This window comes from Mandrillus leucophaeus, unplaced genomic scaffold (genome assembly GCF_000951045.1).
Source record: "Mandrillus leucophaeus isolate KB7577 unplaced genomic scaffold, Mleu.le_1.0 Scaffold516, whole genome shotgun sequence".
NCBI lineage: Eukaryota > Metazoa > Chordata > Mammalia > Primates > Cercopithecidae > Mandrillus > Mandrillus leucophaeus.
The window spans coordinates 1,253,572-1,270,724 of NW_012105542.1; the positions used below are offsets into that span (position 1 = coordinate 1,253,572).

A 17,153-nucleotide genomic window follows, 5' to 3' on the forward strand; every position below is an offset into this window, starting at 1 on the left:
TCTGCTCCTGAGGGGGTCCCTGCCTTTTATTTTCTTGTTTTACTTGGATGCCACTAACTCTTTAGCAGTGTGTGTGGGGTCGGGGGAGGGGGTGAGCGTAGGTTAAATGTATTTCTCCAGCAATCTGGAAGTTAGCTGAGGGTCAGGAAGGGAACATCATGTGTCAAAATGGCAAGTTAGCTAGATGGACCCAGGGACTCCTGCTTGCCTGGTACCTGAGACTCTTCAGCACTGCTCATGACGTTGTGGCACCAGGTGCCAGCAAGGCCACAACCCACCAGCACTCCAGGTGTGGCCATATAGCCTGAGCCAGATGCAGGTCGGACTCCAGCTCTACCCCTTGGGATGGCCCTGTTTCTCAGCCTGGCTGTGCTAATTCTCCCACCCCTGAAATGAGTTAAAATAAAACCAAGGTACAGAGCTGCAATTAGGATAAAATCAGGTCACACATGTGAAGGGACTTCTTTACATGCAAGGGACCAAGCTCCTAGCTTACCACGATTATAATACTTACATGGAGGAAAAATGGGCACTAAAAAGTGATAACCCATGCCAAAAATATGAATGAATTTCATCAGTGTGTAATAAAATTACACCTTGATTGACCAGATTACAGCGAGTGCCAACCCCCCACTGTTCAATGTGAAGGAGACCGGGTGCCACCCACCACCCCACCCTCCCTAAGCTGGAGTGGCAGGGGCTGCAGGTGAGCAGTGGCAGCTGCACAGACATATTGCCAGGCCTGGCTACTGCACCCAGGTTAGCACTGGCCCCTCCTCTCGACTCCGGCCCAGGATGCACAGCCAACAGAGAACAAATCAATGTCCCTGTAAAGCCCTGGCCACCTCTCCAAATAAAGCAAGGATGCTCCACCACACCCTCTGTCCCAGTAGCCTCTTGGTTTCTCTCCCCATAGCTCCCCATCCTGCCCTTGAATGGGGGCATATAAGGAAAGAATAAACCAAGCGTTTTCTGGTTCCATTTGTCTGTGCATGGAAATTTCAGAGTGCTACACTAACTCCCATAGCCACTGGTCACATTCTCTTGCCACCAACTTTGCCCCATGTACATGCAAGGTGCTAGCAAGACCGTGAGGAGCAGGAGCGAATGCAGTGCACTCTCTCCTGGGACTCTCATTCTGGTATGGGAGGCCAGCCATAGAAGGTATAAGACATATTCCAGCAGGAGAGCTGAAACTACACATTCATTTTGTACCTGAAAGGCCTGCAATAACCCCCGTGTCACATAATACGTATATAATAATAATAAATCTTTTTTTTTTTGAGACAGAGTTTTATTCTGTCGTCTAGGCTGGAGTGCAGTGGCATGATCTCAGCTCACTGCAACCTCTGTCTCCTGGGTTTAAGCAATTCTCCTGCCCAGCCTCCCAAGTAGCTGAGACTACAGGCACCCGCCACAACGCCTGGCTATTTTTTAATATTTTTAGTAGATACGGGGTTTCACCATGTTGGCCAGGCTGGTCTCGAACTCCTGGCCTCAGGTGATCTGTCCGCTTCGGCCTCCCAAAGTGTTGGGATGACAGGCATGAGCCGCCATACCGGGTCACACGAGCTAATCTTATGGCACCAACAAAGCAAAGATAGGAGCCTAATGCCATCAAAGTGGTGGCTTCTTTTCTATGTTAATAACATTTAATGTAAACAAATGTAAAGATTTTTTTAGTTGTTTTTTCATGATTGCCTAATTTGTTGATCTTTGGCTTAAGTGTTCCTGGCATTATGGTGAGGAAATCAACTCCTGCTGAGGTCAATAATTCATTCACTCATCTATCATTCTACAATTTTTTTTCAAGTTGAGCCTTATGAAATGACTGACTGTGCAAGTCAAAACAGGCAAACACTAACAACTTCATATGCTTCAGCAAACTGAGAACCAGGGCCAGGCACTGTGCTGAGTGCAGGGACTTCCAACCCAGCAGACAGCCCTCCTCTCATAGAGCTTAGATCCTAAAAGCGGAACAAAAAGTCACCAAGTAAACAAATAAAGGCAAACCAGCATTTTAAAGTGTGAAAAGAACGATGTCGAAAAGGAGACCAGGCAATGAGAAGGAATTGTGACCACCAGGAAGGGAGGCGTGGGCAGGCGGTCAGGGAAGTTCCCTGGGAGAAGACGACATAATGACATTTCAGCTGAGACCTGAATGATGGCACATGATCAGCCATGTGAATGCCTGTATAAAGTCAAGACAGCCAGGATAGAGAATCCTGGTCTGCAACCCCCAGTCTGGTCAGCCCAAGGCCACCAGTCACACTGGATCAGCAAAATGAGGTCAAAGTTTCCACACCCACCCATACTTTGACAAAGGAAACTAATTCAGGAGCCCTCAAAGGCTCGATCAGTGGGTTTTTTATGTTTGTTTTTTGTTTTTTCCCTTCAAACACACCAGGTCTCATTCTACAGCTAGCATAATAAGAACAGCTTCATTATTTCATTCACTAAATTATGCTATATTAAAATTTTAATTGGCGAACATAACATTGGTAAAACGAGTACATCCACATGCTGCTGTTGCCAGTGTAAACTGTCAAACCATTTTTTTGCAAAAGCAATATTGCAACACGAAGAAAAATCCATAAATCATATTCTTGGCCTCCCAACTCTACCCCCAGGGAATTTATCCTAAGGAAATAATCTGGTTCAATAGAATAAAATGCTCTCTCCAGAAGAACTCCATGAAGGTGCTAATTGTTACATACACAAAGGAAAGAAAAAACAAAACACCTGGAATTATCCAAATGACTGCAAATGGGGGGTTTTAACAAAATAGGATAATTCATTTGATGAGATAGCACACGATCATTAAGCATCACAACAAAGATGACAAAGTTTCAGAAAGAAATGGGATATCCAGCTTTTTGAGAGAAGCAGAAAACAATGTGCATATTTTAATGGAAAGCATGTAAACAATATCTCAAGGTGAATAAGAACAAGAAAATTGAAAAGAATTGAATCAAGGCCAGTGGGGTGAGGAATTATTTATTTCAAAAGTCCTTCCAAAATATTGTCATTGTACTGAGTTCTCATTTTTTAAAAAATTCCTCAGAAACAATAGTACGAGAACACTGCCATAGTGTGCCACCCAAATACAAGGACATTTGTTCATTCTAACTTTAAATACAAAATAAAGCCAAATTTGAAGATGCCTTCTGTGTTATATATTCCACGGTCTTTCACGTATGGCTCCTGTATATGAAACTCAACTTGGAATAGCAATGCAATGTTGCATGATTTTACAATAATTTCTCCTGTTTGGGGAGTTTGTGTTGGGGAGGGAGGCCAGAGTGACTAGAAATTAATCTCCTCTTTTACTGAATGTGGGGGAGGAACAGCAGATGAGAAAAGGGGCTTTAAGGCCCATTAGTGCCGGCCTTCCATGGCAGTAGAGGCGTAGGCTGGAGGCACTCACCTTTCACAATCAGCTCCGCGTAGTTGGACACACCAGAACCACCGTCAGAGCGGATCACACAGCGGTACTTGCTGACGCTCCGCTGGGCAGTGTCTGCCACACTGACCGTGGCTGAGAAGCGCCTGTGGTTGACCACGCGGGTGACCATCAGGGCCGTGTCCCTGCCATTCCATTGCTGTAGAACAGAGGAAGAGAGGGAGAGGAGGAATCATAGCATCTTAGACTTCCAGGCGACTCCCAGCACGGATGTCCACCCATCCTCAAACCCCAGGGGCTCAGGACTTTCAACTATAAGAAGGGATTTCCAGCCAGGCACAGTGGCTCATGCCCGTAATCCCAGTGCTTTGCAAGGGCTGAGGCAAGAGGATCATTTGAGGCCAGGGTGTGAGACCAGCCTGGGCAGCAAGCAAGACCCTGAATCTATGAGATATTTTAAAAAATAGCCAGGCATGGTGGCACTCACCTTCAGTCCCAGATACTCTGGAGGGTGAGGAGGGAGGATCTCCTGAGCCCACAAACCCAAGATTGCAGTGAGCCATGATGAAGCCACTACACTCCAACCTGGGTAACAGAGCAAGGCCCTGCCTCTTTTTTTTTTTTTTAAAAAAAAGGTGGGAGTTTTCATGGCTGATTCAATAATAAACTTTGCTAGTGAGCTGATTCGAGGACAGAGGCCTGGTGGTAAGAACAGAGGAAAAAGGCTCCTTCTAAACACCCTGGCTCAGCCTGCATTGGGGACTGGCATGCAGCCCCTTCACTTTCCTTCCTTTTTTCCTTTTTCCCTGAAGCAGAACCCATAGCATTCTCTCAGACAAACTTCAGCAGACTTAGTGAAAACCCAGCCCACATGGAAGAAAAAGAGCCCGGCTCCCAGGCCCTATGGCTGGTGCCCTGCTACCCCACCCCACAGGCTCTGAGCCCCACCTGCCCTAGGCTATCACCACAGGTAGGGAGGGGACGGTAGCTTTCCAACACCCGTCTTCCTCGGCACCTGCTCTTTCCTCTGCCTGGAGGGTCCAGTCTCCCTGAGGACACCCCGTTCCATAAAAACCCACGTTCAGCTCACAGCCATCGCTAGTCAGTTCTCACAACTGTCACACCATCTCTAGAAGCTTATCCTGCCCTTAGGTATGATACAAACTTTCCCCACACGTTTGCTTACAAGTGTTGCTCATTTTACACTGAAGGACTTTCCTCTGCTCATCTTTAGAAGCTTGTCTGAAAGCCTCCCAAGTTGGTAGACATTTCCAGAATCAAGGTGAACACACATGAGCTTTTGTCTTCAGCATCCTGAGTTTCAGGAGGGATACCCTGAGTTTGAACAAACCTCTTTCACAGCTGCAAGTTACGAGAACTGGTAACGCACATGCATGTCAATGCAGTTTGAGTGGATGTTTATTAACGTTATTAACTGGATGTTTTTCTAGCATGTGCCAGCCCCTGGGCTGGGTATTTTTGTATAAATCTTCATTGTATCTTCACAGCCTTGTTTGGGGTTTGTACAACTGCTGTTCTTCTCAGAAGAAAAATCCCAATGTCCAACAGTTTAGCTAAATGCGTAGAGTACATGAGCCCCTTATCCAGGTTTTCCAACTTCAAGTCAAGCACTCTTTTTACTAAGACCGTATTCTCAGCACCTGCTTTAATTTAAAAATGTTTTTCCCCAAAAAGTGAAATTGACTACTTTAATTATCTGGACTTAGGGAAACCTTATGACTCATGACTCTCATGCCCTGAGTCTCCCAGTCTCCCAAGATGCGATCTTCATAGTTTCCTGCACAAAGTAAACAGTTTCCCCATGTGCACATCCTACTTTCATCTATGTCATCTTCCCTCACCCTCTACAGTGACCTGTCAGGAGGAGGGCACAGGTGCAGGTAGAGCCACGCTGCTCAGCTCTATGGCAGCAAATGAGGGGAGACCAATACCAGGGGGAGGCAGTGATCATGAAGGCCAGAAACCCAGGGTAACCCAGGCCCCCATCAAAGGGCAGCTAGAAGAGACTTGCTACAGATTAGACAGGGAAATTGTAGGTAATATTTTGCTGCTGCTTTTTACTTTTCGACATTCTTCAGACTTTGTCTCAAACATGTATTTCCTTTACACTTGTACATAAAAAAATGAATGGTATTGTTCAAAAGCCATGGCAGAATGAGAGGTAACCATAACTGCCTCCCATGCCAGAAACTAACCGACATTTGGAATAGTTAGTACACATCAGAGCAACAAGCATGGGGCTGTAAGAGGAGAATCTGAAGCCAAGTGCCAGCTCTGCAGCTTCCAAGCTGTGCAGGCTTCAGCAGGCAATTTCACTTCTCTGAACTAGAAAGTTTCTATTTGCCTGCCCGAATAAAAACCAGTACAAGGTAATGGAAGGGGAGAAAAGTCACCAGGGCTGAAACTGCCAACCAGCTACCTCATGCCTTGAGGCATCTTTGCAGGAGCTGGCACAACTTGGACCCCACTATGAGAACGTATGAGACACCACATGTAATGTCCCCTCCCAAAGTAGTGCAGGGAGGAAGGAGGAAAAATTCTGGCAAACACCAGGAATGTATCCTGATTTGGAAAAGAGGTCACTAAATGAAAAGAAGGGCCTTGGAAGAAGGGGGGTCATCAAAAGGAGCCCATCTTCCCCACTGCTGAGCAACGCACTTCGGGGCCACCATGGTGGATAAGGATGAGTGAGTGGTGAGGCTTTGGGTCAATATTTTCTAACCTGAGTTATTTACAACATTATAAACATTTTCGTTTTTTCTTTATTAAGCTAACAACAGCTAAACACTATTTATGTGCTAAGTGTTTTATATGCTTTCTCATTTATTCCCCCATGAAAAATAAGGTAGGTGCACTTCTTATCGCTCTTATATATAAGAGGAAACTGAAGCTCAGGGAAGTGAAATTGCCTCCCCAAGGCTGCGCAGCTTGGAAGCTGGAGAGCTGGCATCTGGCTTCAGATCCTACTTTTACAACGCCATGCATGTTACTCCAGTGTGGACTAACCACTGCCCCATCACTCACCTCTTCAAGCACCTTCATTTCTCAGAGTGGGAGAGTATGAGCAGCAGGTATGACACCAGGATCCACCTATTTGCCACCAATTTATTAGCTAAGAACAATAAAAAAGGGTGGCGGATGTAGTAATGTTGCATAAGGGGGGGAGAGAAATAAGCAAAATGCACATGCCCAACCCAAGCTCATGAAACACAGAGCTTTGCCTTGGACGTCCATCTTCTGAACAGCCAAGAAATATGGGAGATTAAAAAAGAGAGACTGAGAATGATATCAACACATGGTCTCCACAGAACATGAGCTAAGAGATGAGGTGACAAGGACAGGTACTAAGAAAGAAGATACAACTCGGGGAGCCAAGGGAATAATTGAGGAAAACAAACAATGCCATTTGCAGATCTCAACATGGCATTAGAAGTTAAGAACAGGATCAACATTGCGGAAAACCAGCGACCTGGAGGACAGGCCTGGAAAAATAACCCAGATGGCAAAGAAAGCAAAGATAAAGGAAATCAGTGAGAGGCAAACTGATCAAGAAAATGAACAACAGACAACTAACTACCCTGTAAGTAACTGGAGCTTCCACAGAAGAGAGTGAAATGAATGGAATGAAATCCTATCCCAAGATACAGGAGGTCACTTTCCTGGACTAAACTAAGACCTGACTTTTCAGACTGAATGGCCCACCATCTATTTGATAAAATTTACAAAAACAAAAATAATTGTTTATAAAAATATTAAGAATAAAGAAATATATAGAAATCCAGCAGAAGAAAATAATGTACAAAAATACAAGCCCATCTGGTATAAAACTCCTCATATGCAATTGTTTCCAAATCCAAAGTGACCTCTCCTGGATGTGACTGGCCCACCAATGGTCACAGGTGAGCTCCCAGGAGATTCCTGTTACCTAGATGCCTGTAAGAAAACAGGGATGGAGCTAGAGAAAGACAGGATAGGGACTGCTAATAAAACTAATCACGGCAAATGCTTAGTTTGTGCGACCTTCGGTGGGTGATTTCATTTCTCTGAGCTTCAGTTTCCTCATCTACACAAAAGATTTGAAAATGGTGCCCACTATATAAAGTTATTATGAGGAATAAACGAGAAGGCATGCAAAACAGCACATGAAGCTGTATTCTACTGTTTGCAGAGCTCTAGTGTTAGCAGAGCTGTGAAATTAGCCATAAAAAGTGTGGTAGACAGGCTGACAGCCCCCCAAAGATGCCAATATCCTAGTCCCCAGAACCTGGGAATATGTGACCTTATATGGCAAAAGGGACTGTGAAGATGTGAATAGGTCAAGGAGCCTGAGATGGGGATGTCATTTTGGATTAGCCATCTGAGCCCAATGTCATCAAAAGAGTCCCTATATTCGAAAGAGGGAGGCAGGAGAACCAGAGGCAGAGAAGAAGCTGTGGGACAGGAGAGGTCAGAGTGATGCCATCACTGGCTTGAAGATGGAGGAAGGGGCCGGGAGCCAAGGAATGCAGGCAGCCTCTAGATACAGGGGAAGGTAAGGGAATGGATTCTCCACTAGATGCTCTAATAAGAATGCAGCCTGCCAAAAGCCTGCCAACACCCCCATGTTAGCCCAGTGAAATCCACTTCTGACTTATCTCCACAACTATAAATAAATAAATTTGTTTTGTTATAAGCTATTACACTTGTGGAATTTGTTACAGTAGCAATAAGAAACTTACATAAAGAGAAAAAGACTGGTTACATGCAAAACATTCATTTTTCACATTTAATTGAAATTTTATTTTCATGTCACCTCCAGAATTATTTACTTTTCTTCTTAATGATGTCAGATTCTAGCAGGGCCAGGGAAGATTAAGGGTGTCCATCTGAACGATTCACATTTTTCTGTTAGCTCCTGAACCAACAGGCTTTATCCTACTGAAAGATAGGAAATTGCAGGTTGTCTTATAAAATGTCTGGAAAATAGGCCTTTTGATAATCACACTTGTCATATTGGGAGCAGGCGACAGCAGGACAGGGACGAGCAGGAGGGCCTAGAGTCATGCTAGGAAATAGCGCTGGATGCACCACGGGCAAGAAGAAACAAAGGTCAAGTTCAGAGAGGTGAGCCCAGATGAGAAGGGCCTATGAATGTGACTGTTCAAGACAAGGCAGGGAAGGGCAGGCAGATGCGAGTCAAAGAAGACTGGCAGGAACCCAGGAACAGAAATCAGGGTGATCCTAGAAGACCAGGGAGTAGATGATCAAATGGCGAAAGGCTCAGATGTCGGAATGCTACGACAACATGGAGAAGGGATTTATGCAGAATGAATGTGTTAGAAGCACAGGTCCCGCCTGCCATTTCAGCTCCAGACACAGGCAGAAGAGAAAAACGCAAAGGGAAAAAAACAAGAGGAAGTTTTGTTAAATATACAAGGGCTCAGAAATCCAGGTCCACCTGCAACAGAGCAGGTTTGAGAGGTTATAGGGAGAAGTGGAGCAGGGAAGGAGCGCCAAGAGCCTGAAGAAGACCATAACCCACAGCCAGGGTGGGAGAGTAAAGACTCCAACCCAGACATGAGGTAGCATAAAAATGCACAGAGATGCAAATGTCAGGGTGTGAGGAAGAGGGAGCAGGACACTGAAGGAAAGCCCAGAGTCCTGGGAAATGCCACAAGGAAGCATAGCAAGGATGAGTGCCCACAGAAGCCCAGGAAAAATTCCATCAGATCAGGCCCTTATCTACCGCTTAGCTTGTTGGAAATTTCTTCTGATTCCTGCAGTAGTTTTTCAGACGTAAGTATATCCTTCCACTGAAATTTCAGGACATGCTTCTTTTCCTTCTGTGGCAAGATTTTCAAGTCAATATGTGTGTTGTTCTAAAGTGGAATCATCGTCTGACCTTCTGATTCCATGAGTCAACTAGACAGATGTCCCAGTGGGCCCCAATAGGTGGTGTCTCTCACTGGGGTCACTGGAAGCAGACTTTGACACATGGAGTGCTTTCAGGAGAAAGGATGTAAAGGACAGAGTGAGAAAAGGGGCTAAGCAAGGATGGGATCACAACTGGACTCAAGCTCCAGCCTGGTTTCACAAGGAGCCATGGAGCATGAAGCGTATCCCAGAGTTAATAGTACCTTATGGTTGAACTACTGTGTCCATCAGTAGTTCAGAGTCAGGGATCGTGAGGCAGAGAGAGGAGGAGGCAGAGAGAAGAGGAAACTTCTTGTTTGACCGAGGGCAGCTCTCTGGGAAAAGGAAGCTGTGAGGCTTTAGCAGCCGACATGCCCACTGCTCTAGGGTTGAGGGCACTTGCTTGCAAAGGGGATCTGTCCAGGACACTGAAAGCATGCATTCCACTTGGCACTTTCCTGTCTCTGTCTTCTCCTACAGTAAATTATACATTGGGTTTCCTGAAATCGAATGAGCTACTGCCTTGAGATTTTCTGGCAGTCTGTTTCTAAATCTGCTTTTTTTTTTTTTACACATGGGGCTGGGAACTGACCTCAGTAGAACACTGGCAACACCAGGTGTGAGCACAGCTGTAATTAAGCACTGCTTCCTATGAAATGTCACTCCATCTCACATGAATAAAGCACTCCATAGCTGAGTCTGATCAATGTTTTGTTCAACTAAACAGGATTTATCTGAGTGTTTATCAAGTAAAAGTCACATTAACAGTTTTGAAGGCTGACTTTGTGCCAGCCACTGTGTTAATGGCTTACATGATAGACTGTTCACTTGATCCTCTTAAAGTCCCTGTCAAAGTTCTTCTCACAGAGTGGTCCCTGAATCCACGGCATTGGCCTCATCTGGGAACTTGTTATAAATGTAAATTTGTAAGGTAATTCCAGGGCTGATATCCATTTGGAGATGTTGTTCACTGGGGTTGACAGTCTGAGGTTTTTCCCCCTTCCCCATTCTATTATTAATCATGCTGAAAATGTACTCATTATTTTACAAAACAGAAAATGAGAGACTATGGGAGGTATAATTTCTGCCTAGAGGAATTTATAGGCTGGATTAAGATCATAAAAACAGTAGAAAGAGTAAAACATAAACACTAAGTCTAGCAATGAAATAATGAAATAGTATACTTCATGGAGGAAAACAGGTCTGGCATGGAGACAGAAATGCTCTTAGAAAAATCTAGAGCTGTGGTTCTTAAGATGGGCTGCACTAACATCCCCTGGGAAATTGTTAAAATGTGAATTCTCAGGCCAGATGTGGTGGCTCACACCTGTAATCCCAGCACTTTGGGAGGCCGAGGCAGGTGGATCTCCTGAGGTCAGGAGTTCAAGACCAGCCTGACCAACATGGAGAAATCCCATCTCTACTAAAAATACAAAATTAGCCAGGCATGGTGGTGCATGCCTGTAATCCCAGCTACACAGGAGGCTGAGGCAGGAGGATCACTTCAACCTGGGAGGCGGACGTTGTGATGAGCCAAGATCATGCCACTGCATTCCAGCCTGGGCAATAAGAAAGAAACTCCATCTCAAAAAACACAACAAAACAAAACAACAAAAAAACTGAAATATCTAGCCCCATCTAATAAATTCCTAGACCTAATGAATCAGGAACTTTGGGAATGCGGACAGAACATTTTTGTTTTAACAAACCTTCCTGGGGATTCTGATGTCTGATAAAGTGTGAGATAAGTCCTACTAGTAATTCCTATTTAACAAATAAGGAAACTGAGGTAGAGAGTGGTCAAGCAATAAGGCTTTTAGTAGTACTTCTCAAACTACAACATACAAACCACCTGGGGATCTTGTTAAAAATGCACATCTTGATTCAGAAGGCCTATAATGGGGACTGGAATGCTTCAGGTCTTGTGGATGCTGCTGGTCCATGAACTTTACTAGGAGGAACAAAACCTAGTATCACTTTGCTGAGGGGCTGAGTTAGGATTGGACCCAGGTGATCTGATACCAGACACTGAGACATTAATCACATCACCCATCTGCCATCTAGTACTTAACAGTACACAGTTACACTTAGCAACTCTGTGAAAGTAGGGTAGAGAGTGCAGTGTTCCAGAAACTTACTTTGTTTGTTCAAAGAATATCTAATGCTATCTTGCCGAAAATGACTGCTTCATAGAAAACAGTTTGGGAAATTCTGTGATAGAAGCCCAGATGCCTAGCTTTCTGGAAATCTTGGAAGACCTTAAGTCAGAAATATATATGTAAGAAGGAACACAGTATCTTCCTACATTCTTGGCTATCAGATTCTACATGTTATTAAGTTATGGCATACATGGTATACTATTAGGTTGGGGTGAGGTTTCCTTATCCCCACTCTTTCAGTCTAGAACAGTAGTTCCTAAATTTTAATGTGCATCAGAATCACCTAGAGGGTAATTTAGGAGGTCTGGGGTGAGGCTGGATAATTAGCATTTCTAATTGGTTCCCTGGTGATGCTAATTCTGCTGACTTTGCCCTGGGTCTCAAGGACTTAAAAGCGAATGTCCTCTTAAGTCCCTTAAAGGGGCCAAACAATATCACGTAACACATGAATGGAAAAATTCCTTAAATCTAAGACCATGCCCCGAGGATGAGCAACTGGTCACTGCATCAATGGTGCCCAGCTAAGAGGCGAGAGGTGTGGCCCCCAAATCCAACCTATACTCCACTGGCAGAGCCAGGAGTGCTGACAGCCAGGAGTCCTTACTGGGCCCGTTTGGAGGGAGGTCACCTTTGTGCCTTGCCCAAGGGTTCTATCTGCATATCAAGCTACATATCCATGGAGGTGCATCTGCCCAGAAGGTGAACCCCTTTTTTTTCCCAATTCATCCATACAGGAGGGATACATGTTCTAAATTGAACAAAGTCATTTTACAGCCTAATCGGTGGTTCTGCTTAATCCCATTTTACGTTCATGTTTCTCTGATTATGGCAACAGTTGCCTTTGAAATCTCTCTTTTTCTTTCCCCTTTTTCATCTGCTTGCCTTGCTCTTTAAAAACAACTGAAATCCCAACTTCCCTTGGCTTACTTTGTTTTGTGTGGATAAGTCAGCTGGATTTGAGAGCACACACTCCTTGGAAGAACAGGGGCTGTAATAGCTACACTTTAATGTTCTGTCCCTAGCATAAGCACATCCTTCCACCCCCAGGCAAGGCAAGACCCCTCTATTTTTAGGAACCACCTAGAGAGGAAGTCAAGAGTTGCACCTGATGCCACGGAGAGTGCTATTTCCCTACCACCTGATTATCTATCAAGGTTTCTGTAATGGCCCTTGCCATTTTGCAATTCCCCATCCACTCTCCTTTGCTGTCATGACATTATTTCCTTCACAAAGAGGTAAGACAAGACTACAAAAATGGCTGTCATTATTTCAGAAAGAGCAGGAAGCCTTGAAATTGACTTGTAACTGGCAGAAGTGGAAACAGTAGTGTCTTTAATAAAAGGAAACGATTTCTGGTTTTGCACAACAAATACTATGCCTGGTTTACAGGAGATATTCTAATGCAGGATTCTGGAAGCCTTCCATGTGCTGGTTTGAACTTCTGGCATCCAAATAAAAAAAATAAGATAAAGATAAAAATATAAAAATAAAATAAAATTAGGCCCAGCATTTCCAGCTGAAATTTGTTCCAATTGCTCCAGGAATTTCCTGGCCAGAAAATATTTAGGTGAAATTCCCACAATTCACTTGTAATGGATATTCTTTTCACTTCTAGTCACACTGCTGCGACAGCATGACATTTGGAAACTTGCTAAAATCTAGCCCACTGATTCTCTTAAGATCACATTTGTACCTTTTTGGCAGCCTCTAAAGAATAGCTTTTGATTATTCTTTATTAAAAGTCAGAAGAAATAGAAGTAGACATAAATCATTTTTGATTAGCTGTGCTGAAACACTATGTACATGGCTGACTGCTCATTTTGGGTTGATTTCTGGGTTTAGAACTCCTGCAAAGAGTCAGGAGGGACCTGGCGTCAGTCCCACAGGGCTTGGTGGGGGACAAAGGAAACTAATGAGAACATCAAACTTTTGCTGCTTGCTGTGTAGTGAATAATAAAGTTCTTTGTCTCTGACCCAGAAGTCTCATGTCTTCTGTCAGCATCTATGCAACTGTGGCAGTTTACCTTGGGAGCCTCCAAATAAGGTAAAATCTTAGGCCCTTCATAGTTATTGATAGACGGTTTCAAGTGGGCAGTAAGATTTTTGTGGAGAGAGCAGTCAGCATCATCAAATCTGAAAAGTATAAGGCCTGAGACGCACCCCTTGCCTATAGCAATGAGGAAAGCACTGGGGACATTTACAAGGGCCACTCCTTGGAAGAGGTGGGCACTGAAGAAAGCCTCATTCACGTGTAGACATCACATTTAAAGAATGTGGCTAAGAAGAGGATAAGAGAATTAAGAAGGCAACCGGGGGGTGGGGAGGCAATTCAAAAATAATTCCAAGGGCATTTTTATTTCATTGATCTCATGTAGATTTGAGAAATTAAAACATACTTAAGTATCTAGTTCAGCGTAGGTGTGTAAATATATGCTAAATAAAGAAACCTGTTTTTAAATAGAAAGCTTCCTGTATAGAAGGAAAGGCTGGAGTGTAACCCAAGGTAACAGGGCCATGAGGTAGGCAAGGAAGAATGAGCCCAGGACTAAAAAAAAAGGATCTATGTTCGTTCACATCATGCTGTTGCTGCTCATTGCCTGTGTAATTCCGAGGATATCATCTACCCATCTAAGGCTCAGTCTCCTCATCTATAAATAGGAATACAATCACACCTACCTGAAAGACTGATTATGAGAATTAAATACATCCAATGTGTAAGCACTTAATAAACATCAGCTGTTATGCATAGTATCATTACATTATCATCAATGCTTAGTTGCAGAGTGACCACTAGATTGTCAACAGAAATCCCACACAGAAGGTTCAGAGGCAGGCAGGTTGGAGGAGGAGCTGGTCTCCCAAACACTCACAGCCTCAGAGGCCAGCAGCAGCCCTGCAGGAATGAGGAAACAGGTTTACTGGGCGAACCAGCTGCAGTAAAGACTGAGGAGCCTCCTCAGCTCATCAACCCTGGTGCGGCTGCTGCTATGAGCCTACAGGCTCAGAGCACAGGCAGGAACCTTCTCCTGCCAGATTCAGATCTGCTCCTAGTCCAGTGCATGCAACTTGCCTGAAAACATACACTGTCCCTACAGAGATCTGCACAGGGCGTTTGGACACATGGCTTCATTTCTGAGAGTCTTTCAATGTTATTTGTCATATAAACAACTCGTGGAGCGAATCCTTTGTAGGGAAGCCTGAAAGTCAGCTCCATGGTAGGGCTGACAGACTCTGCTCTGGAGTCCCTGAGGAATTCAAAGAAGGAGCCCCATCCGCCATGCTCCTTGATAAAGGCAGGAGGACACACTCCTGCCTCTAAACATCCTTCTGGATGAGTAGTGTCTGATGGTGATGATGGGGGTGTGGGAAAAACCTGTGTCCTCACTGTTGGAATTAGCTATGCCAAATCCAGCAAAGGCTTCTTTTTTTATATTTTTTATTTTTATTTTTTTATTATACTTTATGTTCTAGGGTACATGGCTTCTTACTAGGAATATTCTGTAACTGGGAAAAAGTGACCACCTTTCTTTTTTTTAGTAGCATTTTGTTTATGTTGGTTTAGTGTATGCATTTTAGATTATTTGGATAAAACAGAAAAGAATGGCGCTGAAAATAAAAAGCATCATAATCTATTATTACAATCAATTAAGTGTCTTAATATATGTTTCATGCAGTTATAGGAGTGTGTATGTATATACGTAAGTATATACAGATTATATATATTTATATACATTATGTATATGAGCATGTATATGTGTATTTATTTTTCATAAAGCTTAATATATTAATATTATGTGACACTATAACTCACCCTTTTCACTTACCTGTTATGAAAATGTTATTAAATATACCTGTATAATCTGATATTTAATGATACCATTCCCTTATTTAATTAATCTCTTTTGCTGAAGATGTAGGTTCTTTCTAGCCTTTTGTCCTACTGAACACACTTGCAGATACATTTTTGTCCCCATCTCTGGATATTTCCTTAGGTAAATTTCCATAAGTAAATTTACCCTTTGGAAAAATACGCACATTTAAGGCTTTAGATATCAACTGCCTAATTATCTTGCAGAAAAGAGGTACCCATTTACATTTCCACTGTGCTACACTTATAATTATGTTGGTATAGTCCCACCTAGTTGTACCCTGAATTTCATTTTTTAAAGGACTCCACAAAACTGTAGACTACTTTGCTTAGTGGCTATTCCCCTTAGAATGCACACCATCTCCTTGCTTGAAAAACTGCTTGCAAAGTTACACGTCCAGATTCCTCAGGCCAATGTATCACATAAGGAATAAGCAAGTTATGACTGAGCCCCTTCCACCACAGACCACGTCATCATACACTTCACCTCAAGGAGACATGATCCTAGGACAAGAAAAACTTGCTTATAATTTTTTACTATCCTTCTATCATCCTTTTCCCTGATTCACTACCATTGTTCTAGGCTCACGTGTTTGCATTTCTGCATCGGTCCTGTCTATTGAGTCTCATGTAGAACTTGAACTATAATTCCACAAAAGCCAGCACCAACAGACGGGGTCTTCCAAAGACATATAAAGCTTCCAGAGGGGTGCAAAACAAAGGCATTGGCTGGTCCTCCTTTTAACGTGTTAATTTATGATCCAAAACCACGTAAAGAAAAGCAAGCTATAAAGTCCCACTCTACAGAAAGGAAGGCCAGCATTCCATGACACAGGCAACAGGGATTTATCTCAAACTATGAGTCCACTGGCTGCTTTCTAATCATTGTCAGAAAGAAGGGCCACTGCCATACCTGCCATCCTGGAAACAACATCTTCATTTCCCTAAATTACAACTGGCTGATTTGAAAAGTTACCACTTTCAGTAACTTAGCGAAACTCCTCAGCATATCTCAGAAGCTACAGCAGGAAGTAGCATTGCTAAACAGTAGACCTGCTGCAGCTGTCTTCTAGAGACTCTTTTGGCCATGGTGTGCCTGTTTCATTTGCTTTGGAAAGTCTCAGGCTAAGTCACCCCAGCCTTATCATAGGAGGCAGAACAATGGCGAGAGTGCCAGCCAGTCCTCCAGCACTGGGACACATCTGAAGAAACATCTCATGAGAAACTGGCCACTGCCTTGGCCTGTCTTGGATGGTGGCTGCCATCATCCCTGGGGTGGCAGGTGTCTTGATAGATGCCTTCTTTTCGTAGAAAGATGTTAACCTATGCAACGGTTAATTTTATGAGTCAACTTGACTCTAACAGAGTACCCAAATTAAACATTATCTCTGGGTGTGTCTGTGAGGGTGTCTGGATGAGATGAGCATTTGAATCAGTGGACTCAGTAAAGTACATGACCCTCCCCAGCATGGATGGACACCATCCAACCTCTGGAAGAATAGAACAGAAAAGCAGGGGAAGAAGAGTTTGCCCCTTTTGCTTCCTCCCTGGTTGCCTGAGTTGGAATAATGGTCTTCTCCTGAACTTGGACTGGAATTGCACCACTGCCATTCCTGGATCTCCAGCTCGCAGACGGGAGATCATGAGACTTCTCACTTTCCACAGTCACATGAGTCCATTCCTTGTACTAAGTCCTTTCCTTCCACATAGGAAGGACTTATTATATATGGAAGGAAAAGACTTACTATGGATGGAATTGTTTCCATCTATAAGGAAACACTCATTAAAAAATACTATATATACACAAATA

General features: G+C 43.6%; 1 protein-coding gene across 1 annotated transcript in view; it reads right to left on the bottom strand.

Moving 5' to 3' along the window:
• Nucleotides 1-17,153, bottom strand: part of PTPRT (protein tyrosine phosphatase, receptor type, T) — a 724,687-nt gene that overhangs the window by 703,756 nt on the left and 3,778 nt on the right. Inside the window, exon 2 of the mRNA XM_011996484.1 lies at nt 3,428-3,602. Coding sequence (XP_011851874.1) covers nt 3,428-3,575 — 148 coding nt within the window. The 5' untranslated portion in view covers nt 3,576-3,602. The remainder of the gene's footprint in view (nt 1-3,427; nt 3,603-17,153) is intronic.